This window comes from Ambystoma mexicanum, chromosome 10 (genome assembly GCF_040938575.1).
Source record: "Ambystoma mexicanum isolate Mex_15411 chromosome 10, UKY_AmexF1_1, whole genome shotgun sequence".
Classification (NCBI taxonomy): domain Eukaryota; kingdom Metazoa; phylum Chordata; class Amphibia; order Caudata; family Ambystomatidae; genus Ambystoma; species Ambystoma mexicanum.
Window position 1 is genome coordinate 1622769890 of NC_090932.1, and position 26598 is coordinate 1622796487.

The following is a 26598-nucleotide window of genomic DNA, read 5'->3' on the forward strand; positions in this document are numbered from 1 at the left end:
AAATGAACAAAGGGACCAACCCTGGTTTGGCGCGTAGAGTAAATCTCAAGAAGGACCTTTCCACAAAGAAATGCCGAAAAAGGAAGAGCGGGCCATTTTGAGAAAAATGGCACCCTTGGGTGCTCTACTGTAGCTGCAAACGCAGCCTACGGTAAATGCACACCACGGTAGTTAAAAGCAAACCACTGCCACCAGCCATTCATTGAGGAAAGGGCAACATTAAAATGTTACATGAGAAGCTAGACAAAGGGGATACTAAGTAACAACTCCAGCACCCTATTGTAAGATATTGTGTGCTGGGTCTAGAAAGTTTTCAATTCAAGTGAATTCAATTTCACTGCTCTTGGAAACAGTATTATATCCAAGAGAAGGTATTTAAACCTTGGGAAATCTAAAAGGCTTCACTGTGCCACTGCAATGAAGGTGCTGTGACACAATGTAAAAAAATGAAGCCTGTGGACTTTGTCAGACTCCACAACCAAAAGAGAAACAGAGTTCAAAATCCCATTAAAATACATGAGAGAGTGGGACAAAGGGTCTCACTCTCTCCATATTAAACACGCAAGTCATCAAAATCCAGCAAAGTTGCTGGGGGGTCTATAAAGTATTGATTGATTGATATTTTATTTCTATCGCGCTCGTACACAAGTGTTTCAGAGCGTGACAAGGCAAGGGAGGGGAGCAGGGGAGAACAAAACAGCGATCTTACTAGGCCCAGTGACATTGAGAACGCGCAAGTGCATGGGAGAGGGGGGAGGGGAAAAGTGCATGGAAGGGGGGAGGTGGAAAGTGTGAAGCAGAGGAGAAACAGATAAATAACAATAAATAAATAATAAAGGCAACAAACGGTGGTAATGCAGCCAGCAATTTGCAAGTGCTAGGTTTAAGGCAGCAGACAGGGTAGGTCTGATAAGTGCAGGAAGAAAAAGGGGGGGGGCTGTATGGGTACAGATACAGACCCCAATGCAAGGGGTGGCCCGGAGCCAGTGCGGGAGGGTGGCAGGATGAGCAAGGTACCTGGGACCAAAAGACAGATGGTGGCCAGGTGCACAGTGCAAAGAGAGAACAGATCAGCAGGGGAGAGGGGAGCGAAGGCAGAAGAAAAGATGAAGGTCTTGAGGTGCTTCCGAAACCGGAGATGGTTCTCCTCAAGTTTTAGAGTGGCAGGGAGGCTGTTCCAGTGGGAGGCCCCAGCCGAAGACAGAGATCTACCTCAAGCTAGTTTCTTAGAAAAACGACTGACCCTGAGTGAATTGGAGGTAGAGGAGCGAAGAGCCCGAGAGAGGATGTATTTGCGGAGGGATAGCTGAAGGTATTTTGGACCCAGGCCCCAGTAAGCCTTGTGGACAATGCAGAGGGTTTTGAATTTAATCCTTGCATCCACTGGGAGCCAGTGGAGAGATTTCAGAGCTGGAGAGATACGATCCCAGGGCTTGAGGCCAAGGACAAGTCTTGCAGTCCTGTTCTGGATTAGTTGCAGAGGGCAGAGAGTAGAGGCGGGTAGATTTAGAAGAACAAGTTACTTCTTACCTTGTAACGTTCTTTCGCCGGGATGTTCCTCCGACGTATTCCTCATCTTAGATATCTCTTTCCAGCTCTGCTGGCCTCGGAAAATTTTTTCTCTAGAGGGCGCTGCGCGTCGACGTCCTCCGAGTCGATGTCCCTCGACAGCCGCCGTATCGACGTCGACCTCATCCTGCCTATAAAGGCCGCACGCAGCGTCCGTTGCTCAGTTCCGTTTTGTAGCCCACAATAATACTTTCTGGACTAGACTAATCACCTTCAAGGAGCGTAAGCTGCAACAACACGGGAAGTAGAACTGCGGGGATGGATGGGAGGGTCGATGAGGAATACGTCGGAGGAACATCCCGTCGAAAGAACGTTACAAGGTAAGAAGTAACTTGTTCTTCGAAGGGATTGTGTCCTCCGACGTATTCCTCATTTTAGATAGGCTCCCATAGCAGTATTCTATTATTGGAGGAGTGAGTACTGACTTCACGCTGTCTTCCATTGATGAATAGAATGCAGTACCGCCCTTCCAAACCTAGTCTCTTGACTGGAGGAGGAATCCAAATTGTAAAAACGTGTAAAGGTATGGACAGACGACCATGTAGCGGCCGCACAGATGTCTTTAACCGGCACGCCTCTTTTGAGGGCCGATAAAACTGCAATACCTCTGGTCGAATGAGCCCTAAGGTTTTGAGGGGGCTCTTTCCCTGCCAGTTTATAACATTCCAGAATGGCTAGAATGATCCATCTGGAAATGGTCTGCTTAGTTATTGGTAACCCCAGCTTGTGACCTGTGTAACCTACAAACAGCTGGTCTGCCCGTCTTATCCTGGCTAGGTTACTGATGTTAAAACTTAAAGCCCTTCTAGGGTCTAGCCTGTGTAACCTCTCTTCCTCTTTCCCCGGGTGAGGAGGAGGATAGAAAGATGGTACGGTAATCTTCTGAGTGATATGGAATTCAGAAACCACCTTTGGGAGGAAATTAGGCTTCACTTGCAGGACAACTTTGTCTTTGTGAAATATTGTGTGAGGGGGTTTACAAGAAAGAGCTTGTAATTCGCTCACCCTTCTAGCAGATGTAAGTGCTATTAATAAAACAGTTTTAAGGGTAAGGAATCTTAACGAACAAGAATGGAGTGGTTCGAAAGGTGTGCCCATCAGGAAAGTTACTACTAAGTTTAAATCCCATAGGGGAACTTGGAATGGTCTTGGGGGATAAACATTGGTTAACCCCTTTAGAAACTGTATTACCAAGGGTAATCTGAAATAGGATGGTTCTTCCGCAGTGCGCTTAAAGATGGATAGCGCTGCGAGATAGCCCTTAATGGTGCCAACTTGAAGGCCTGAATTCGCCAAATATAGAAGGAAGGACAAAACCATTGGTGTACCACATGAAAAAGGGTCGATATTCTGTTCTCTACACCAGCTGCAAAATCTGTTCCAACGGCAGCGGTATAAAGACTTTGTTGCTGGCCTCCCTCCTTGCCGAAAGCAACACCTCCATAACATCATCAGGGAGGTCCCAATCCTTGTACCTCAACCTTTCAGAAGCCAAGCGTGAAGGTTGAGGGTTTTGATGTCTGGATGGAGAACCTGACCTCCCTTCTGTGAGAGTAGGTTCTCTCTGAGTGGAAGTCGAATTGGAGGGCAGATGGACAAGTCTAGAAAGTCCGGGTACCACGTTCTCCTGGCCCAATCCGGGGCAATTAGGATCATGGTTCTCTGGAAGCTTCTGAACCTCCTGATCATTTGAGGAATGACAGGGACCAGTGGGAACGCGTACAGAAGCGGAAACTCCCAGTCCACTATGAACGCGTCTCCCAGAGCTCCTCTCGGTGGAAATTCCCTTCAGCAGAACAGATCGCATTTCCTGTTGACGCTGGTGGCGAACAAATCCACCTGAGGGGTTCCCCAAAGGGCGAAGATCTCTTGAAGGACTTCCTGAGCTAGTTCCCACTCGTGGGAGATTGTGCTCTGCCTGCTCAGAGCGTCCGCTGTCAAGTTCTTCTCTCTGGCTAGGTGAACTGCCGATAGAGAGATTCCTTCTTGGATTGCCCAAAACCAGAGCTGCATCGCCTCTCTGCACAGGGGTAGTGATCCTACGCCTCCTCTTTTGTTGAGGTAATGCATGGCCACTGCGTTGTCCGTCATTATCAGGACGTTTTTCCCTTGTACAGCTGGCAGGAACGCCTTCAGCGCAAGTCTGATGGCTCTCAGCTCTAACAGGTTGATATGTAGTCTGGACTCCGATGAAGACCAACGACCGCTGATGGTCAAGTCGTTGGCGTGGGCTCCCCACCCCGTGAGTGAGGCATCCGTGACTACTGTTATCTCCGGCCAGGGTTGCCAAAAATGTTCTCCTTTCAGAATGTTCTCGTGACAGGCCCACCACTGAAGGTCTTGAGCCACCCTGTCGGGAACCTGAAGAAGATCTGTCATTCTCCCTGAGAATTGTGACCACTGACTCCTCAGTGCCCACTGGAGGGATCTCATTCTCAGGCGAGCCTCTGGCACTAGGAAAATGCAGGATGCCATGAGGCCTAGCAACCTCAAAAAGTCGAAGGCTGGGAGACGTTGGGCATCTTGGAACTTGGTAACCATCTGTAGAATATCTTGAGCCCTCACCTCTGGTGGCGAGGCTTTTCCCAGGGAAGTGTCCAGGATCGCTCCTATGAACTGGAGTCTCTGCGATGGTATCATTTGTGACTTCTTTAAATTGAGGGAGAAGCCCAGTCTGTGAAGGGAGTGGCACACGTGATTTAGCTGGATCTGAGCTTGTTCCGAAGAGACAGCCCTGATCAACCATCCGTCCAGGTAGGGGTAGACGTGAATCCCTTCCCTCCTTAGACTTGCCGCCACTACCGACATTAACTTGGTGAAGACCCTCGGGGCGGAGGTCAGCCCAAATGGCAGCACTCGAAATTGATAGTGAGAGTTGCCAATTGCGAACCTCAGGTATTTCCTGTGTTTGAGATGGATAGGCACATGGAAATAAGCGTCCTGAAGGTCCAGAGATACCAACCAGTCCTGGAACTGAAGGGCCTGGAGGATCTGAGAAAGAGTGACCATCTTGAATTTGTCTTTCCTGAGGAATTTGTTCAATTCTCGCAAGTCCAAGATGGGTCTCAGTCCTCCGTCTTTCTTTGGAATGAGAAAATAAGGGGAGTACCAGCCCTTGTTCCTCTCCGCTACAGGTACCGGTTCTATGGCACCTTTCTCTAGCAGGTCCAAAATTTCCTGCAAGAGGAGTGGATCTGGAGCTTTCTGAGAGCTGATCCCCGGAGGATGACTCTGAGGTATGCGTAGGAGAGGCAGGCAGTAACCTTGGGCAACTGTTTCCAATGCCCAAGCATCTGACGTGATAGCCTGCCATTCCGCCAGATGTGGAGTCAACCTGCCTCCTACAGGTGTCCTGTGAGGGAAGTCCTCAGAGTGGTTTTGGGGCGGCTGATGCGGATGCCGATGGTAAAGAGGCACCTGCTGTTGCTGCGGCTTTTGAATATCTACCCCTTCCACCTCGGTAGTTCTTTGTCCCCTTTGAGCCGGTCGTCCTCTACCTCTTCCGAATGCGGAGTAGAAGCGAAAGGACTTGCCCCTCGCAGAGGTTCCTGTGGGACGAAAAGGTGTCTGACGGATTGCAGCGCCTAGGGATTTTGCTGCTGCTTTTGAAGTTTGCAGTTTCTCTAAACTGTCATCCGCCTTTTTCCCGAACAAAGAAGAGCCATCGAATGGCATGTTCAAGAGCCTGGCTTGCACATCAGGGGCAAAACCAGACTTTCTCAACCAAGCAAATCTCCTGGTTGTTGTACATGCCGCCATTGTTCTGCTGATACTGTCAGCCGAATCAATGCCCGTCTGGAGGGATTCGCACATAGCGTCTTTACCGTCCTGTATGATATTCAGGAACGCCTCCCTTTCTTCTCCCTCCGGGATGCAGTCAGCCGCTGTAGAAGCACACTCCCAAAGTGTATGGCTGAATCTAGCAAGGGTGCAAGTAGCATTCACAGATTTTAACGCCATGCTACATGCCGAAAAAACTTTCTTTGCCATAGCATCATATTTTTTATCGTCCCTGTCCTGTGGGACGGTAGGATAAGCCGTCTTGACATCGGTAGAAGATGCTGCCTGTACCACCAGACTTTCTGGGGATGGTTGTTTTGACAAAAACCCCGGGTCTGTAGAGGATACCCTGTATTTTGTAGACAGTTTTTTATTTACTGCCGGGACGACATCTGGGGTTTCCCAGTTCGTCATAATCTTCCTCTGAAGAGCTTTATGAAAAGGCACCACAGGATCCTCCTGTGGGCCTTTATCAAGAATATCCGTTTTGGAAAGATTGTGAAGGTGCAGACCACCCCATAAACTCTGTGATCCTGGCCATTAAGGCTCTATAGGGGGTTTCAGCATGCTTCCCCGGGTCTGGCCTAGCAAACTCCACCTCAGGGGAAGACTGAGCAACGGTATTCCGAGGCACTGAGTAAGCACAGAAAAACGGAACTGAGCAACGGACGCTGCGCGCGGCCTTTATAGGCAGGATGACGTTGACGTCGATACGGCGGCTGTCGAGGGACATCGACTCGGAGGACGTCGACGCGCAGCGCCCTCTAGAGAAAATTTTTTCCGAGGCCAGCAGAGCTGGAAGGAGATATCTAAGATGAGGAATACGTCAGAGGACACAATCCCTTCGAAAGAGGCAGTTACAATAGTTCAGGCTAGATAGAACCAGAGCTTGAGATACCATGAGCTTCTGGGGGAAGGAGAGGAAAGGCAGAGTACCTCTGAGGAGGTGCAGTCGGAAATTTGACTTTTTAGAGACCTCAGAGATGTGGGCGGAGAAGGAAAGGGTGGAGTCAAGGATGACCCTGAGGTTCTTAGCCTCGCAGGTGGGGGTAGGAGGAGGGCCAAGGGAGAGAGTAGAGAGGAATTGGCACATTTCTGAGAATTCTCCCTAACACCTGCTCTTAAATCTTGACACCAACGCTCCCTCTGTCCTCATTCTTCTTGACCTCTCCTCTGCCTTTGACACGGTAAACCACAACATCCTGATCGCAGGTCTCTGTGACACCCTGGGAATCACAGGTCAGGCTCTGGCGTGGCTAACCTCCTTCCTTTCCGACCGCCCATCCCAGGTGGAACTTGGGCCCTTTCTCTCTACTATCACTATAAACCAGCAGCTTCCACCAGGGTTCTAACCTATCCCTCTGGTTCCTCAATGTCTACATGGCTTCCCTGGCACGTGTGATTGCCAGTTTTACCTCTCACTTCCTGTGTTATGCAAATGACATGCAATTCTCCTTCAGGCTACCCTCAGCCACCTCTGCTAACAAGCTCATATCTGACTATCTGCAATTCTGTCATGGTGTGCTGCAAACAACCTCTGCCTCAACGCCAGTAAGACTCTCACTCTGGCCGGCCTCCCTTGGCCCTGCGCCCCCACCCACCTGTGAGGCAAAAAACCTTGGGGTAATCTTTGACTCCACTCTCTCCTTCTCCACTCACATTTCGGAAACCCCTAAAGAGTCCAATGACCGGCTGCACCTCCTCAGGAGGTACTCTTCCTTTGCTCACCTTCTCCCACAGGCTCACTGTCTCCAGAGCCCTGGTTCTCTCAAGGCTGGACTACTGCAACATCCTCTTTCTCAACCTCCCTACCACTGCTTTGCGCCCTCTGCAATTCATCCAGAAAAGAACTGCAAGACTTATCCTTGGCCTCAAGTCCAGTGAATGCATTTCTCTGCCGCGGAAATCCCTTCACTGGCTCCCAGTGGCTGCAAGGATCAGGTTCAAGACACTCTGCATTGTCCAGAAGGCTTTCTAGGGCCTGTGACCCACCCATCTGCATCAATGCCTTTCGAAATACTGTCTCTCCAGAGCCCTCTGCTCATCTACCTCCAACTTTCTGCGAGTGAGCCAGCTCTCTAAGCAGAGATTTGGATGGAGATACTTATCCTCTGCAGGGGCCTCCCTCTGGAATAGCCTCCCTGCCGCCCTCCGTCTTGAGCCTGATCTCCTTAAGTTCCAGAAACTCCTTAAGACATTCCTCTTCTCCTCTTCCTTCGCGCTCTCTCTGCCCTGCTAACGTCTCTCTCCGCTCTATCCCTCTCTTCTCTCCTTTTCCACAAAGCAAGCTGACTGGCCACCGGGCGTACCCCAGAGTCTCCCAGGTACCGGGCACCCTCACCAGTCCTCCAGCACTGGCCTCAGGGCCTGCACTTGCCTCATTGCTACTGCACTTGGTCAATGACCCATGAGAATGGCAACTCTCAGAATTTATCCAGTTTCTGACTAACTGGGTGCACTTGGATTCCCCCCCACCCTGCACTTGTCCTCCACCCACCACTCCCCCACCCCGCCCTTCCTTCTCCTGTACCGTCTGTGCACTTGCACGATCTGAACGTACCATGCCTTGAAGATCATCTATCTTTTTCCTCCCAGTCTCCCCTCCTTGCATGGTGGCGCCTCTATGCTCTTAGAAAAACTGCAGAATCGTCGTCAGACCCATTTTCTGTTATCTACACTGTTAATTGTATTATATGCGCTTACTCTGCCTGGGCAGACTGGTATCGTTCAGAAACTCAAGGGCTCTGTCTGACTGTTTTTCTCCCCTTGTTCCCTCCCTCCTTGAGCACCTTGAAACACTTGCCTTGGTCTATAGGCACTTTAAATATAAACATCACCATATCATACCAACTCTTATGCTTTTTATATGGGTGGTCAGAGGGACATCTGCTGAATTATCCTTGCCACTACATCCCCTTTTCACTCCTTAATATATAGGACGGCTCACAGGTGTTTTTTTAAGCAACTCCATTGTGTCCTAGTGTGATTATTTCAACCTTCATTGGTGTTGTGGTGTAAGCTGGTGGGAGCGAATATTTAGTTTTGGCTTCACCAGGGGTGCAAGACAATTTACTGAATTAGTAGCCCAATTAACCTTTATTGTAGCCACTGGTGTATTCATGGTTTTCTAAGTCCTAGTATTCAACATTTTGTTTTAGGGGCTTCCTTTGTTCATGGAACTCATGAGGCAGGCTTAAAATGGCAGTTGAACACACAAGGGCTCTTTGTGAGTCTGAAATGGCACCCTGCATTATGATTTGAAATGGACTAGACTAGTTACTGGTCCTGGGAAGGCTACTACACTTCCTGTGGGGTGCGGCTGGGTGTTTGGTGTCTTTTTAGGCCAACTTGAATGGCTGGCTGCAAAAACCTTTGTTTTAAATCTCCTAAAAAGATTGGTGGGCTGGCAAAAGCCAGTCCTTGTGTGTGACGTTACATATAGGAGCAGCCAGTGCCTACACTAAGTTGTGCCAAACTATTAGAAGGTAAGCAGTTTGCCGCCGAAAAACCATTGAAGCCCATTTTGAGACCTAGTCTGGACCTATTGGTGGGACTGGTGTCTCTTCTCTGTGATTCATTTCACATTTTCAAGTGCTGGCAATCCTTCCTGGGTCTACGTTGTCCTACTAATGGGTCCTCCTCATATGCTTGGGCCAGGCCTTCCATCCTGGGATGGTTTTCCAGACTTTTTAAAGGAATCGTGCGCTCAAAAACATGATTGCCTTAAAAGATGGGCAATAATCCAAACAATACATTAAAAATATTTTTAAACGAAGTCCAAACCAAAGTCACAGACTCTCGGATACCACTCTGGACTTTCCTAGCAACCGGGGTCCAGCACTCTGTTCAGGTGGCTCAGGCTTGGGTCAGTCCTGCTTACTGGGAGTCCAGAGGATCTTCCACAAGTTTGGGTCCGACTTAAAAGTGATGCACTCCATTTGGTGTTACTCTCACTTGCACTTCGGTTCCAGCAGCAGTGGCAGTACAGCCAGCTCTGAGAGGATGTCCAAACGAGTTCACTGTGGAGTTGATTGGTCCCACTGACTCAAGGGGAGAACTCATCCTTGCAGGGCTTCTCTAGTCGAGGCAATTTCGGAGCTTCAGCACAGCAGCAGGGTTTCACCGGGCAAACCAACGGTCCAGGAGTTGCAGCAGGCGTCTCTTCCAAGTTCTTCTTCGGATTCCTTCATCCAGTGGTCGACTCTGCCTTCCAAGCCAAAAAGCCTTGCCTTTTATGCAGGTTTCTCCCATTCATTCCGATCCAGCTGTCAATCACACAGCTGGGTGGCTGTCCTTGCCGGACAGCCAGCAGGCCATCGGGCACCTCCCTCACTTCATGCCCCTGCCAGACCTACTGGAGCCAGAGGTGGGCTTTACTTGTGAATCCCGCCAAAGACAAAATGAACAAAGTGGCCAAACCTGGTGTGGCACGCAGAGTAAATCTCAAGAAGGACCTTTCCAGCAAGAAATGCCGAAAAAAGAGGACCGGGCCATTTTGACAAAATGGGTACCCATGGGTGCTTTACTGCAGCTGCGAACGCAGTCCACGGTAAAAACACACAATGGTAGTAAAAAGTAAACTACTGCCACCAGCCATTAATTGTAGAAAGGGTAATAAACATGTTACATGAGAAACTAGACAAAAGGGGACACTAATTAACTCCTCCAGCACCCTATGGTAAGAAAGTTACAAATTGTAAGTAAAGTCAATTTCACTTCACTGCTCTTGGAAACAGTAGTTCCACCAAGTGAATGTATTTAAACCTTTGGGAAATCTAAGAGACTTCCCTGTGCCACTGCACTGAAGGTGCTGTGTGTCACAAGGCAAAGATGATGCCTATGGAGTTTGTCAGACTCCACAACCAAAAAAGAAACAAACACAGTGTTTAAATCACAGTAAAAATACATGAGAGAATGGGAAAAATGCCTCACTCTCTCCAGGTTAAAAATGACAAAGTCCTAGAGTCCAGCAAAAGTGCTGGGGGTCTCTAAGGTAGAGAGGAATTAACACATTTCTGAGCTCACTCCTCAGATAACAACTCACTTAACTACATTCTTCACTTGCATCCTCCTCTCACTGTGAAATTTTTCTAACCCCCTTTGATGAATATTTCCCACAACACCTTGCATAATGGCCTTTTTTCTTGCAGTTCCGACACTTCGCAACCAGGGCACCTTGATGATCTTGATGATCGTCTCGGGAGGATAGCTCAGCGGCAACATGCTCGCCTTGGAAGCAAGATGACAAGGAGCAACACAGGTTCGATCCCCAGGTCCGTGCTTAGAAACCTCTGAGTATTAAGTGCATTATAAATAACCTATCAAATCATATCATATCATATCATATATCTAGTGAAGGGCTTGAGACCCAACAGCCCCGGGAACAGAGAAGCAGAGCAGGGTTTAGCCCCTAATGTAAACAAATATATACGCAGTTTCATTCCTACAGGTGACAATGGAAGATACTTACCTGGATTGTCTCATTTTTCTAGGGTCCCTGGATTGCTTCAACACGTCCAGTATTTGGAGTGGCTATTCCTAATTAACTATGCATATATAAATGTATATTACTCCAGTTTAAGAATTGTCACTGTATCACTGAGTGTTGCTACTGTTCCCTTCCAAGGAATGCAATCCGTCCTTCTAGGCCTAGGAACTGTCTTGCTCAAATATATCCTTGGACTTTGGTTGCCCTCCTGGATGGGCTGTACATTGTGTTCCCCTGTTTAAGTGTTATAACTTATGTGCATTATGTGACGAGTAGGCGTACAACAGGATGGCATTTTGGCTATAGACGTATTAACAGCAAAAGGAAAAATAACCTATCTTCCCCTATTTCTATAAGGTTATCCCTACTGAAACAAAACAACTGGGGCGTATGTCAAAATCAAAACACTATTCTCTGTCGCTATCCCGACCACTAGTAAACAAACAAAAGGATTCAATAATGAAGCCCGCCTCTGGCTCCAGCGTCTCTGGTGGGGGCAGGAAGCGAGGGAGGTGCCCGAAACCCCCTCTGCTTAGTCTCCTAGGAGACAAGAATGCAATCTTAGGTGATTGGCTGGCTGGCTGTCCGTCAAGGACAGCCGCCCTGCTGGGTGACTGACAGCCAGGCTGGAATGAATGGGAGAAACCTGCATGAAAGGTAATGCTTTTTGGCTTGGAAGGCAGAGTCGACCACTGGACGAAGGAACCGAAGAACTTGAAGAGCATGCCTGCTGCAACTCCTGGACTGTTTATTTGCGTGGTGAAGCCCTGCTGCTGTGCTGAAACTCCAAATTCGCATCGACAGAGGAGGCCTGCAAGGACGACTTCTCCCTTTGAGTTGGTGGGACCAATCAACTCCAAAGTAAGCCACCTGGACATCCTCTCGAGGCTGGTTGAAATTCACTGCAGTTGCTGGTGGAACTAAATAGCCAGGGAGAGGAACACCAGATTGTGTGCGTTGCTTTTAAGCTGGCCAAGAGCTCCAGGAAGATCCTCCAGACTCCCAGCCAGGAAGCAGGACTGACTGAGCCTGAGCCACCTCAACAGAGTGCTGGAACCCAGATGCAAGGAAAGCCCATCTCGACAGCCAGGAACCGCAGTGTTGCTATTTGCGGTAGACGCGAGGAGCTGAAACACCGAAGTGGCACTTATTTGAAGATTGCCGGTTGCAGTCGGTGACCGTCCCATTGCAGTGCAGGAGTCCCCAGAAGTCCTCCCTCTTCTGCCCACGACAGAGGCCCAGGAACATCAGTATCTGCAGAGCTGCACAGGAACAGAAGCCATCTGCTGCACTTTTCTTCAACCTAAAAGGTACTGTACAGTCTAAGAGAACTTACCTTGTGTTTAACCTCACTTGTCCTCGTTGGAGTCTTGTCTTGGTTACTCTGTAGAGTTGCTGCCAGCTTCTTTACCTCACAAGCCTAACCAGCTTGTGGCCCTACTTTGATTTCTTCTTTTTCTACAAAGACTTCTAAAACATTGTGCAAAACTTTTACTTACCTGCAAGAAGAGCTTCAGCTCACCTTGCCTTTTGCTAACGTAACCTTGGCTGGCCTGGCTCCCTGAAGGACTCTTCTCTCCTCTGCTCATTTGTTGTGTCTTCCTCCCAGGAAGGGGTTAACTAACTTTGCATTGGGGGTTATCAAAAGTACTTACCTGCTACATAATATTTGTGTGATCTCTTGTTTGCTCTAATAACCTTTTCCTGTGGCATACACCTAAGAATATTCTAAATGCAACAGTGATATATTCATGTCCCCAGCAACCTAACTATTGAAGTCACCTGAGGGTGTAGGTAGTGCCTTTGGGCCAACCCAAAAGGGTACTTACTGATTAAGAAACCGAAGAGGGTGTATTTTGAAGTATATTTGTGTGGTGTTTTAAATTACTCCCTTCTAAAGAAGGCTTACTCTGACTGTTAAATTAATAATTGTTTAATCAAGAAACCTTGTGTGTAAGAGTTCATTTGAATACTTATCACTGTGAATGAATCTTGGTGTAACTCCCCTACAGCTCACATTGACCCCTCTTGATATCAGCCTCGCTGTTCAACATGCTACCAACTTGTGTAGTACAGACTTCTACCAAAGGATGAGTGCCTATTGCCAGGAGGTCAGGGTTGTTGTGGTGCACCCAAAGGGTACTGCACACAATATTGCCTAACAGTGAGTATTATATGTACATGAAGTAAATTGAAGTATATAGATGGTGTTCTGTTTGGACTGTTTTGCAAGAAGCGGTTTTTCAGTCTTACAATGAGAGGGATTTTTGAATGGACAGCAAGCCATCAGGAATATGGGAATTATAGGGTCTTTTCCTTTGGAAAGGAAGAATACTGTGTCTCTCCTGAAGGTCACCACATCTCCCCGAGAGCCATCTCCTCCCATGTGATCCTCACTCGCAATACCACCCCCAGGTTAAGGATCAGGTAGCGACTGCCTTACCCTGGCCACATGGGAGGAGATCTTAGGCAGAGGATCAGTAATAACTCCACAGGATTCATCACAATGCATCATCACATGTTAAATGCATAGGTGCTTACTCTCAGCAGAATGTGTTCTTCAATCTCCCTTGCATCGCCGCTTCAGCAAAAACAAGCTTCCTTTTGCGTCATTATATCACTAGTGGCCCCAAAACCATTCCCTATATCTCTGCATCTTTTACAAGACTTAAAGACCCGAGAAGGAATGCTAATGTCAGGAGTTCATTATGGAAGACTGTCAAACAACCTATTTGCTTGGCAACCCAACCTCTAAATTTCCATGAAACTCCTATTTTTAGAGACGGGTTTTACCAAAGGTGGGATTTGTCCATCAACTTAAACTTTAACATTCACAATACACAGTTTTTCATTAGCTAGGGTGGCTCTGCCTTTTGGTGAAAATTAGGTTAGCATTGTGAGATCTTAAAAGCCTACCACATTAACTGGCACACTGATTGGCAATGTTGGGAGCAGTAAAATAATGAATGGGCATGGAGATCGTAGCAGGGTTCAATTCTTAAGCAAGGTATTTGCACACAAGCAAGTTTGTTTCCCATGCTCTCAAGCACTCCATTTTTATCAGGATGAAAAGCCCAACACTAAGAAAGGAACTAAACATGTAGTTCAACAAACCTGCAGGCAAATGTGCTGATGTAGACGGTGCATCACCTGGAGTTGGTAAAGGCGCTGTGGTCCCTATGCCTGGGCCAGCCATTGGCATGATGGGATGATGGCGATATCCTGGGCACTGTCTGCACACAATGTACGGTTGACTGAAAGCAAAACAAAAGAGACTGCGGGCATTGTTTTTATATCAGAAAAGTACTCAGAAGCCAACCTGAAAATAAAATACACTTTAAAACACAGCAGATACAGTGCATGAGGCTTCTTGTCAGTCACTAAGCAGACATTGAAGGAAGAGTATTTAGGTGCCCACTTGTAACCACCAGATCCCTTTAAAATAATTGTGGCTGCACCCCTGGGAAGAATCTGACCTCTCGGTCTAGCAGACACTTCTTGTACATTTTCCAATTTTAAACATAACTTAACCACTTAAGTGCGAGAGTCTACAATGATAACTTATGGGAATTCAGGACGAACATACTCACCCTTAGTACTTAAGGTGTAAAAGGTCTAAGGGCTCTTCTCCACCAACCACTGAGGTGAGACTGTCTGCCGGGGGCGCACATGTTAAACCATGTCCCTACTTCCCTAAAGTAACTGACAATTGTCAGATGAATAAAGATTATATTCTAATGAAACCCATCATACAGGTTTAGCTCCTGTTTCGGGCGGGCAAGATGAAGACAGATTGAAGCATTAGCCATAAATCTAACCAACGCTGGAGGAGGGGGCTTTCTTTTGTGGCCTTTTGGATCTTTCAGATCAAACTGTTACATGCCCGTGCTTTAGCATCACTGGATTTTCTTGAAATATTTCCCAAATATAATATGGGTAAAGTTTGCAGACAGAGGGGAGAGGCTGAATGATCACGAAAGAGATGGTGATAATCAGACACAGCAAAAATTCAGTAAGAAGCCATCACAGATGGTGTCTTGCGTAATGCAGTTGCAGGTGGTGAGCAGGTGCAAGTGCATATAGGACATGGGACCTATGCCTCCCGCACTTGTCAATTACTGCTAATCTTTTGGTGCCTTCTTGTTTTGCATTTTTTCCCCTACATAAGCAGCCTTCCGGCCCCTCTTCTTTTGCACTTGGTGAAACTGGTGCAAGTGGATCTAGGTCAAGTGACCTAATCCCCATCACCACTTAGCTCTGCTCAAATGAAGAAAAGGGAAATCCCTGCTTGGTCCTTCCAAGGGCCAGTTACTCTGCCTGTCTTACACCAAGTACACATCACCAAGCGTCACCTCTTGCCACAACCATTCCCATCCTCCCTAGGGATCGCACAGCCAAACACCCAGAGCAACCTCAGACAACTACACTGGCCAAACATCAATATTCCCCGTACACCCCTGCAACATGTGCCTACCATTTGTGTCCACCAGATAGCGATGGTTAATGCACACTCAGCAGTCAGGCATGCTGCCACTGCTGACCTCATAGCCAAAAATGATCTTTTCATTACGCAAATGTGGTTTACAACCTCCTTCTTCGCTCCCTCTTACCCAGCAGCTACAGTATGCAGCATACTGGCTACACAGGAAAAATTGGAGTTTGGATGACAGCCACTCATAAGATCAACAGGCCCTGCTCCGTATCCCTCAGTCCTGCTCTTAGCTCCTTCAAATCCATTTCATGCTCCCCCATTTCAAGCAGCAACTTAATTACACTCTACCTTATTCACAGACTATCCCAAGAGAGTGGTAACTTAATCTTTCCAACTGTCTCTCCTTTGCAATCGTCTCCAACTCTATTAACATCTTAATAAAATGGTCCTCTGAGACTAACTTCCCAGAATTCCAAATAGTTATGGAACTCCGGAACAGACTCCATGGACTTTAAAAAGAATCTACTCTTCCCCTACGCATGTCAAAGGTCACACGCTAAACCTCTTCTTCACCTCCTTCCTGCTGGTCTGTTGTCCTTGAAACCTCACTGCTCCCTCGACTGGACTGACATGAAGCAATCCCCTTCTCAAATCAAACACAAAGCTGACCCCCAAAGGCCAGGCTAAACAACCTGAAATTGAGTGCAGCTACTGCAAGAATTTCCCACAAGAGACACTTGAGGCACAGTTCACAACTTTCTCCACCAAATGGAAAGTCTCTGCCCTTCCAGATAGATTTCACCACTTCACCAAAGAACTAGTGGATGCCCATGTGCACCTAACGTCTAGTTGTGCCAAGGACAAACTGTATGCACCGTGATACGCACCAGAGTTCACCACAAAGCTGTGGCGCAAGGACAAAGATCTCTCATCCCTCAAAAGCCTGTGCTCCCAACACAGACACGCAATCTCTATTAAGATCGAATTTCAAAATCAGCCGCGTGGGCAGATTCTGAAAGGCAACCCTATTCTGGTGAACAGGAAAAGACAAAATGTTTAGCCAAACTGTTTGAGTTGTGTGACTGAGCAGCAAGGCTTTTAGGAAGTGCAAAAACTGTGAAAAGTTTAGTTATGCACATACAGAGCAATCATAACAAAACAAGTTAGGCAGAAAGTATAAAAATAAAATGATAAACTCGTAGCAATGAAAAACCACAGGTAGATAGTGCACTAAAACAATCAGCACTATTAAATACACATTGTTCTTTGGATTGCACTGTTAAGGGCATTCAATTACTTTTAAAATACAATTTGGTCGATTTCAGAATTCCTTAGGATAGTAAAGCAAGGGAATAAAAGAACCAGGTAAGTAACCATTGGTCAGAGAACTAATATGTGACAAACAACATACAAAATCTTAAAGTATACCATAATACATTTTAAAAAGTAATTCCCTTGCTATAAATGATCGGGCCTAGTGCCCTAGTCCTAAATTCCCAATGCAGTTTCCTTCAGAAGGCTTGGAGTCAAAGTGTCTGAACAAGTGTTAGCAAACCAAACAGGCAGTTTGTAAGGATCATAAAGTCAAAGAATATAACAAATGTTTTAGCAGGCCCTCTGCCAATTTAACCACGTTAGGGGAAATCTAGGGGAGGATCCAAACCAGAACTCCACCTAAATTTCCTGACAGGGATCGAGCTAGGCCAAGAGCTTTATACCCTTTAAATCCTATGGAGGTAGTCGGGGGTAGAACAGTGATGCTTACTAACCCCCTGCACAAAGATTCACTCAGACCACTCGCCCCCTTATCTTGTGTCATGGTTCCATGAAAGTAAGTCCAGTGGTCTTGGGTGCAGAGGTCCCTTTAGGCTTCCACATTTGGGTCTGGCTATTTGTCTGTTCCCTGCTCTGAAGGATTCCTTATGGATACTGGACAGCTGGACACCAAGGCTAGGGTGAAGGAGACATTACTAACCAGTAATGTTATTTCTATGGATTCTACTACCACAGATTACACATGCTTGTATGTCATATAATCGCTGAAAATAACTTTGAGGGTGACTCGATTTTCTTTTTCTAAGGGCACAAAACACACATCCCAACATATTTTAGGACTGGCGCAATTATATAAACAAACGCCAGTCCTAGAATATTTGGGGAAAGTGTTCGATAGTGCCTTTAAAAAAAATATCGAGTCATCCTCAATGTTATTCCAGCGATTATATCACTGAATACCATTACTCAGCTGATAGATATCCCTCTAGTGTCAGCTGCTTTTGAAACATTTTCGACAGGGGGCATAGTGTGGCTCAGAGTGATCCATTATGTCTTAACCGAGCTGCTCTTCGACTCACTACGCTCCTGTTAGGAAAGATTTCCATAAGGTGCAATTTTCCCTCCATTTGTGACCTCCCCAACACTTTATGCTTTTGTTTGGCTTACCTAACTTGACTTTTTCAAGTGTATCACAGCCTTCAGCTGCACTCCTCTGGGTTCGTTATGGGAAACTGACACATCCTTCAGGCGGTCAGTACTGGGAAACTATGCTTCCCTTCGTCTTCGACTATGTTGCCATTTCTTGGAAACTTTTTCTATGTGCTAAGTACCTTACAGTACCGCACATAGGGGTCCTTTTTTTGTGACAGTAGTCACCGTCCAAGGAATTTTTGGTGTTTGTACAAGTGTGACTAGGATGAACCGGTGGCAGCAGTTTACTTTTAGAGTATTTTTACTTCATTTTTATGGACCATATCGTGTTTACCGCGTTTGGCCCAAGCATGTGGCCAGTGCCGAAAATGTTCTGTCCTTTGGCCATGTTGTCCCTTTGCCTTCCCCAAGTCGAGAGACTCAAGTATTCCTTATTTGGCCATGCAGCCTCCCGCGAAAACTGCATCTTTCGCGGGCTCCTGCATGTCACGTGTGCTAGTGCCCAAGAAGAGAGATGGGACTTTCCGGTCCCAATCCACACTACTGGTGTCAGTATGTCTGGTAGCCATGAATGATTGGAACTTCTGTGGGCCACGCCGGACGTACATGTAAAAAAGCAGATTGTCTGAGATTTGAGCATGAACCGAATAGTGGATAAGAGAAGGGGCTCTGCATCCATTCCAGGTCGATCTACTGAGGTTCACACCAAACCTCATAAGGAGCTAAGTATCCTTAACAAGAAAGCAGACATGAGGAACCGCCGGTGGCGTGTTTGGAAGGTTTGGCACCCTGACACCTGCTGTTGTCCGTCGGACCCCTGTTTCTTCATCATACCAAAAAGGCCTGTCAGGGCGCTTCACCACTTCTGAGTAGTCGGAACAACTACTCTCGGCTTCTCCTACTTACCCTCGAAAAGAGCCTCTTCGGAAGTGTTCCTGGTCCATCGAGTGAACTGACCAGCTTGAACCCAGGGTATCGCACAGGAACGCTGCCGTCCTGAGTTGAGACTCGAGACTCTGGGAATCACTAGCTTGTGGTCCTGGGCCTTCTCCCACCAAAACGTGTTGTTCTAGCTCCTCTGGGTCGCGGTTTACAAGAGTGTGCCACGCCGCGAGCATTTGCGGTTCTTGCATCGCTCGCTGCGGTGACCATCGCTTAAAGTGCCCGAAGTTCTTACCTACTGTGTCCCAAGACGTGCTGCACCGGAACTATCCTTCTTCCTCCTTTCAGAGCGGAGTAAAGGCTACTGTCCCACCACAGATGACTGTCCCATCCCGCAGCCGTGGACAGCCGGAGCGTCCTGAAACAGCAGGGTTAACACCTACAGGCAAAGTGGGCTAGACTGCCAAAGTTTGGTCCAGACGATGTCGAGGGTCAATGAGTACTTTCCCAATTTATAGGTGGCCCCCTGGCACATCCATCCACCTCTGCATATTAGCTACTTTTTCTCTGATCTCTTCCACTCTCCACTCAAATTCTCGTTTTCCCTCCTCTCCAGTATCAAATTCCCCAACATGTCCATTGAGGTCTCCTCGGGATTCATATCAGCTCGGGCAGATTCAATATTATTGACCTTTCATTATGTCCGGCTGAGTCTTAATGAGAAATCCACAGGGAGCTGCTGAACCCCGACAGACCGTCAAAGGCGGGAAGCAATTAACCTATTTTATTTACGGCTAAGCACTTAACACGCCTTGGGGAAAGGGGAAGTGGATAAAATAAGAAAGGAACAGATTCCTTCTGAGCCCTCAGGCTATCTGTAGTGAAAAAGAAAACAGAACAACTCAGCTTAATAAACACACACTTACTTTCTCCTCCTAGTTCCCCATTAGCAGTTAGAGATGTTACCTGTTCTCCCTCTGCAGAATGCTTAGAGGGATGCCTTGGTTCCTTTTAAAGAATTGGCCAGAGTAAGACTTCAAATATTAATGATGAATTCTTCTTTTCTGTATTTTACTTTTTGTTGAACTTCACTAATTTATCTAAGTCTTTAAACCTTAGTTAAAAGTTAGTATGCTTTTAAAATCTGAGGTGTTCTTACAGCTAAATGTTCATAGTTAAAGTTTCTTTGAATTGCCTTATAGTAAACATGCCTTTCTTGAAAGTATGAATTCACTGCACCATACAAAAAAGGATTACTCAGCAAAGTCTCAGATATCACTCTCTATTCTGGAACCTGCATAATATCCACAAAATACCTGCGCTCTCTCCAGTTTCCACTGAAATGGAAAATAGTCACTGTGCAGCCCGCGTGATAAGAATTAAATGAAAAACATACTCAGAAAGCCAATAATGTTTGTGCTCAATCAGGGAGTTCAAAACAACACAGATGGACTTTAGAAAAAAATGTGCATGTCCACTGTGTGAGTCAGGAGGTGTAACTGACTTTATAAGCCTCAGAGCCTCCACTCGTGAAGAGTTCATGCGGCTCGGCTGACAAATGAACATGTAATTGTAATATAGTATATGCGGCGCGTGCGCCCAGAGTCAGTCAGAAAATGAAACTGACATTGAAAGTGTTTCAGAGCCTTTAACTTGTGAAGAGTTCAAGCGGCTTGTTAAACTGACACGGCTACGTTGTAGAAACCATGCCCGACACTAGAACTAGATACCGGCACTGAGTAGAAACACACAAGTGATCGAAGCTCACAGTAAACTGAGCATTCAATCTAGGAAACCCTTTCAGTGAAAGTGACTAGGCGGTTTCCATTTAATGGAATTGCCGAAGTCAAGGCTAACCCGCTTGACAGCGCAACAACAAAAGAAAAGCATTAACAATCGGTACACTTAAAAATAAAGTATGAACAAAATCAACACCGCGCACATAGTTCTAAATTCAGACAACCTGTCTAGCGTTAACTCTTTAACGGCCACAGTCTGTTAAATACAAATTTCCTTAGTAGATAACTGAAGTTACAAAATAAAGAGTTTCATGAAAATGAATTAGTCTTTACACTTGATGCATATTGTTCACTTAGCTTATGACTTCTTGTTTCTTCACTGGTAAAACTTGACTGGCCCAAACAAAATAGGCCTCAAACTTGGGAGCTTCCTGGATCATGACCACCTCAGCTGAACATGGGACAATGAAAGGCAGTTGAGAATGTTTCCAACTGACGTTAAGAACAATTCAGCCAATCAGATCATCAACTGAAGCCTCGATCTTGGCTTGGGCTGGTGTCCACACTCTAATTGAAACTGTTAAGGCCCAAACAGGTAAAAGGAAATAAGGAACAAGTTACTTACCGGTAACTGTTGTTCTCCAGCATGGGTCTGGCATGGATTCACATGCTCATGAATATTCCCCGTCAGGCCAGGAATCCTCGGTATAGAAAAAAATCAGTATCAGTTTCGTTTCTGATCTGTCTTTCTTAGTAGTAACCAATCACTGGTCTCTGGGTCATACTGCCCCCAGCCAATGACTGCCCTCTCCCTAAGCCCCGCCTCCGGCAGCCATCCTCAGATTTGGTAGCACGTAAAGTAGCAGTATGACCAAGTGAAGAGCCGCAGAGGGGTAGGCGGGAGGATTCGCAAGTGAATCCATGCCAGACCCATGCTGGAGAACAACAGTTACAGGTAAGTAACTTGTTCCTTCTCCAGCATGGGGTCTGGCATGGATTCACATGCTCATGAATAAGAGAATACATAGCAGTACACACATGCACAACCACGGGAGGTGGCAACAGGCTCAACATTAAGCAATACAACAACTCAACATTTAGCAATTCTTACCTCCTCACCAGGCTCACCTTAGGCGAACAGGTTGCGCAGCACTGCTTGGCCTACCCTGGACTCCTCCCTGGAGTCCCGATCGACGCAGTAGAATCTTGTGAAGGTGTGCGTCGACCTCCACGTCGCAGCCCTGCAGATGTCCAGCAGGGGCACACCAGACAGGAACGCCGTGGTAGCAGCGATCGCTCTGGTCGAATGGGCTCTTGGACGGCCGGGCAGCTGTCTGTTTGCCAACCGGTGACAGTGCATGATGCAGCCGGAGAGCCATCTGGAAATGGAAGCCTTCGAGAGAGCCTTCCCTTGATTCACAGTCCCAAAGTTCACAAAGAGTTGTGACGTCTTCCGAAAACTCTTTGTGCGGTCCACGTAGAACTTCAGCGCTCTAGCTACATCCAGCGAGTGCAAAGTCCTCTCAGCCGGCGACAAAGGCGACGGGAAGAAAACTGGCAACACCAAGGGCTCGTTGAGGTGGAAGTCCGACGCCACCTTGGGCATAAAGGATGGGTGTGTCCTCAGCACCACCCTCGTGTCATGAAAAGTCAAGTATGGAGGCTTGCAAGATAGGGCCTGGATCTCTCCCACTCGTCATGCGGAGGTGATGGCCACAAGGAAAGCGGTCTTCCACGACAGGAACTTCAAAGGCGCCGAATGCATAGGCTCGAATGGGGCCCCCATGAGCTTGGTCAGCACCACATTAAGCTCCCACGCCGGGGCAGGAGCCTTCACCGGCGGGAATGATCTGAATAGTCCCTTCATGAATTCTTTCACCGGGTGATGAGACCACAAGGACACCTGTCCCGTCGTCCTGGTATATCGGGAGATTTCAGCCAGATGTATTTTGATGGTGGCGTGAGCCAGTCCAGCTTTGGCCAGCGACAGTAGGTATGGCAGTACTTGAGGGGCCGTAATCCGCAGAGGGTTAATCTTCTGTGCACGGCACCAGACAGAGAACCTCTTCCATTTATGTCCGTAGCACTTGAGAGTTGAGGATGCCCTGGCCTTTGCAAGAACCTCTCTGCAGTCGGCCGGGATGTCGTACCCTCAAAACTCTAGTGCTGCAGGAGCCAGGCCTGCAAGTTCAGCGACTCCGGGTTGTGGTGAAGAATGGCGCCTCCTTCTCTGGAGAGAAGGTCTGCGTCCGTCGGCAGCTTGACTGGTGGGAACGTTGACAAGTCCAGAAGGTCCGGGAACCAGATCTGCCTCGGCCACGCCAGTGCGACGAGGATCATCCTGCACCGGGACCTCTTGAGCTGGTTGATGAGCCGGAGAAGCAACGGCAGCGGAGGGAACGCATAAAGAAATAGGCCGTCCCAGGGGAATGAGAAAGCATCGCCCATGCTCCTCGACTGGGGGAACCTGCTGGCGAACCTCCGGCACTTGGAATTCGTCGCCATCGCAAAGAGATCGATTTGGGGTTCGCCCCATCGTCGGAAGAGTCGATCCACTTGATCCCGGCGTAGTTCCCACTCGTGGCACGAGCGCAGCTCCCTGCTGAGTGAGTCGGCGATCATGTTTTTTATTCCTGCCAGATGAAGAGGCACCAGAAACATCCCGTGGGCGACGGCCCAATGCCACAGCTCCTGGGCTTCCTTGGATAGGGCCGGGGACCTGGTTCCGCCCTGCTTCTGGATGTAGAACATTGTGGTGGTGTTGTCGGTGAAGATCCTCACCACCTTGCCCTTGAGGGACGGAAGAAAGGACCTGAGGGCCCAGAACACCGCGCGGAGCTCCAAGATGTTGATGTGCAGAGACTTCTCCGGGAGCCAAAGGTCTCTCGCGTGAAGACCTCCGGAGTGTGCTCCCCAACCTTCTAGGGAGGCGTCCGTCGTCACCGTCACCTGGTGAGCTGGGGTCTGACAGTCCGTGCCCGCACGGGTACTCCAGCAGGATCGCCTGACGGAACGTCTCGTTGAGAGGGATCCTGTCCTCGAAGCTGCCCGTCGACTGGATCCAGCGGGCGTCGAGGAACTCCTGTAAGGGTCTCATCTGCTGCAAAGGCGCACCAGATAAATGCAGGAGGACATCATCCCGAGGAGGGACTTGATAGATCTTACCCTGGCCATGTCTGTGGCCAGCAGACGCTGCACTTTGCCCAGAATGGTCCTGGTCCTTTCCTCCGACGGCGAGGCCAGCCGCGCCACTGTGTCGAGCTTGGCTCCCAGAAACAGGGCAACTTGCGACGGAACCAGGTGGGATTTTGGAAAGTTGATGGAGAATCCCAGGTCTGTGAGCAGCTGGACGGTCTTCGCAGTGTGCGCCACAGCAAGCTCCCTTGTCCTTGCCTGGATGAGCCAGTCGTCCAAGTAGGGGTAGACGTGGATCCCCTGTAGGCGCAGCCGCGCCGCCACAGGTGCGAGGCACTTGGTGAACACCCTGGGTGCCGACTTCAATCCGAACGGGAGGGCCTTGAACTGGTAGTGCTGCCCTTGGACCACAAACCTGAGGAACTTTCGGTGTCTTTTTAGAATGGGGATGTGGAAGTACGCATCCTCCAAGTCCAACGACAACAGGAAATCACCCTCCTCCAGCTGCCCCAGCACATGCTGGAGGGTGACCATACAGAACTTCTGTGCCTTGATGTACTTGTTCAGTCGGCATAGGTCCAGGATGGGGCGCCATCCTCTTGTCTTCTTTTTTACGAGGAAGTACCTTGAGTAAACTCCAGAGCCCCGAAGCCTCTTTGGGACGAGCTTGATGGCACCCTTCTTGAGCATCGCCCTTAATTCCAACAGTAGTTGAGGGACGTGATTTCCCTTCCTGGCCACGGGTGGAACACGAGGGCACTTCTTCTGAAACTCGAGGGCGTGCCCTTGGGCCAGGGCGTCCAGCACCCAACGATCGGTGGAGATGGACTCCCACACGCTGACGAACCTCGCCAGCCGGCCTCCCACCGGGGTGCTTCGGCGGGGGCCCGAACCCATGGTCGGTTCAATCTTGTTCGGAGGCCACCTTGCCTCCTTGACCTCCTTGTCGACGACGACGGGCACCACCTGACTTGCCGCGTTCCCTGTAGGCTTCCTGGGACGAAGATCTTACTGCTTGGCGGTAAGTGGAGGAGCCACTGCCGGATCCCTTGGAGGCACCTTGTCTGCCTCCGGAGCTCCGAAAGTACGGCCGTCGTTGTTGGAGCACTCCCAGTGCCCGGGCAGTCTCTGTGTCTGTCTTGATGGCCTGAAGGGACTCATCAACCGTCTTCCCGAACAGGATGTTCCCGTCGAAGGGCATGTCCAAAACCTTGGTTTGTACGTCCTGGCGGAAATCCGTGGCCTTGAGCCATCCTCGTCGTCTCAAGCAAACGCCGTTGCCCAACTGACGGAAACCGGTGTCGGCGATGTCCGTTGCCACCGTGATGGCGTGGTCCGAAGCAATCTCCCCCATCTGTAGGATTTCAAGGGACTCAGCCCTTTTGGCGTCCGGAAGGAAGTCTAAGAGGGGCGATTTTGAACCACAACTCCCTGTTGTAGCGGGCTACGATAGCCAGGGCGTTGGCCGCCTTGATAGTCGTCGCTGTGGATGAGATGATCCGTCATCCCATCGTGTCCAACTTCCTGCCCTCGCCGTCCGGCGGGGAAGTTGATGTCGAGGCCGATGCCCCCCCAGCATTCTTCTTTGCCGCCGCCGAGACGACCGAATCCGGGGTAGGTTGTGCCTGAAGGAACAAGGGGGCAGCGTCGGGGACCCGGTACTACTTCTCGTACGGGTCCCTCTTTGCCGGCGCCGTGGCAGGGTTCTTGAGGAGGGCGAGCCCCTCATCCCAGATGTCATCAAGAAGCGGTACGGCGAGGACCGTCTTCCTTTTAGCCTTGCGCCGTTGGTATAGGAACCCTCTTTCTTTTCTTCTGGGCAGAGCTGGAAAAGCTCGGATGCCCTGGAAATCATGGCACGAAAGGATCCAATCTCGTCGGGCGGGGACGCCCGAGCAGGGGGCGACGGGGGAAATGTCCCGTTGTCGCCTCCGTCGTCATCTGTACCTGTCGTAGCCGTGTCCGTGCCTGTATCATCCCCGTGGGTAGTAGACCGGGGGGAAGGCAGAGCAGGCCACAGAGGTGGGAGAGGTGGCGTAGGATGCGTCGTCCTCCTCTTATGCGGTGGACTCTCCGAAGGTCCTGGCTCCGGTTCCCCCGTCGGGTCTGGCTCAGGTACCTCCGTCGGGGGAACGGGAAACCTTTTCCTTAACTCCGAGCATAAGGACTGAATCGCTGACAAAATGGCCGCCGAGGTGTCCTGCGGCTCTGGAAACGACGGGCGCGAGGGCTCTTGAGGAGCCTTGTCGGCGACACCTTCGCTCTCGTCGTCGCACTCGTCGGGATCCCTCCCAATGGGCTGGGCCTCTTCCACGACTTCGATGAGCTCTTCTTCAGAGGTCGTGTCCGTATCCACGATGGCCACCAGCCCCTCCCCCACCTTTTCCAACTAGGACTTTGTGGGGGTCTTCTCAATGGGCTTGAAAGACGACTCCCTCCGCGGTGGCAGGGAGACTCTGGGTCCTGAGGGCGCCTCCACTGGTGTAGCCTCCACAGGCTGAGCCAGGGCCGCAGCGACATCCTCAATCGAGGTCTTAGCAGGGTGAATTAAGGCCATCGTTACCTTCTGGACGACTGGGGCCTTCACTTTGGGGGGAGGGTCCGAGCCTCTCTCCCCCTCTGCCGGAATCTTCGAGAACGACCGGGGCCTCTCCAGAAGCTTTGCCGGGTTCTCGGACTTCCTCTTACCCGAGCCAGAGCGTTGGCTCATGGTTGAGGGCGCCGGGGAGGACGCGCCCTGCCTGGCAGCCAAGGAGCCCGACCGTTCGGTGCTCCCGGTGCCCGCGGACTCGCGGTGCTTAGCCTTTTGTTGGGCCCCCGTCGCCAGGGAACCCTCACAGGACTTAGAAGACCGCTCGGACTTCTTTTTCTTCTTCTCGCCGGACGGGCTCTTCCCTTCCAGCCAGTTGGCGAGACGGAGGTGGTGATCCTTCATGGTCCGATCCGACATTTTCCCACAAAACGCACAGTCCTTCTCCTTGTGCGTCTCGTCCTCATGGAGACAGAGGCATAACGAATGCTCGTCCTCCTTGAAAACATTCTGAAGCTGGCATCAAGGGCAGGTCCTGAACAGCTTCCTTTCTCCTGGGCCATGTCCGGGGTAGGCCTCGGAACTTCTGGAATCCTCCAAAAGCGTAACTCGACGA

General features: G+C 49.2%; 1 protein-coding gene across 8 annotated transcripts in view; it reads right to left on the reverse strand.

Moving 5' to 3' along the window:
* CHFR (checkpoint with forkhead and ring finger domains) overlaps positions 1 to 26598 on the reverse strand; it is an 893929-nt gene that overhangs the window by 395300 nt on the left and 472031 nt on the right. For 7 of the 8 annotated variants that reach the window (XM_069620002.1, XM_069619998.1, XM_069619999.1 and 4 more), the window contains one exon: positions 13952 to 14112. In XM_069620002.1, the coding sequence (XP_069476103.1) occupies positions 13952 to 14112 (161 nt within the window). The remainder of the gene's footprint in view (positions 1 to 13951; positions 14113 to 26598) is intronic. The other variant, XM_069620000.1, reaches the window with a different exon arrangement.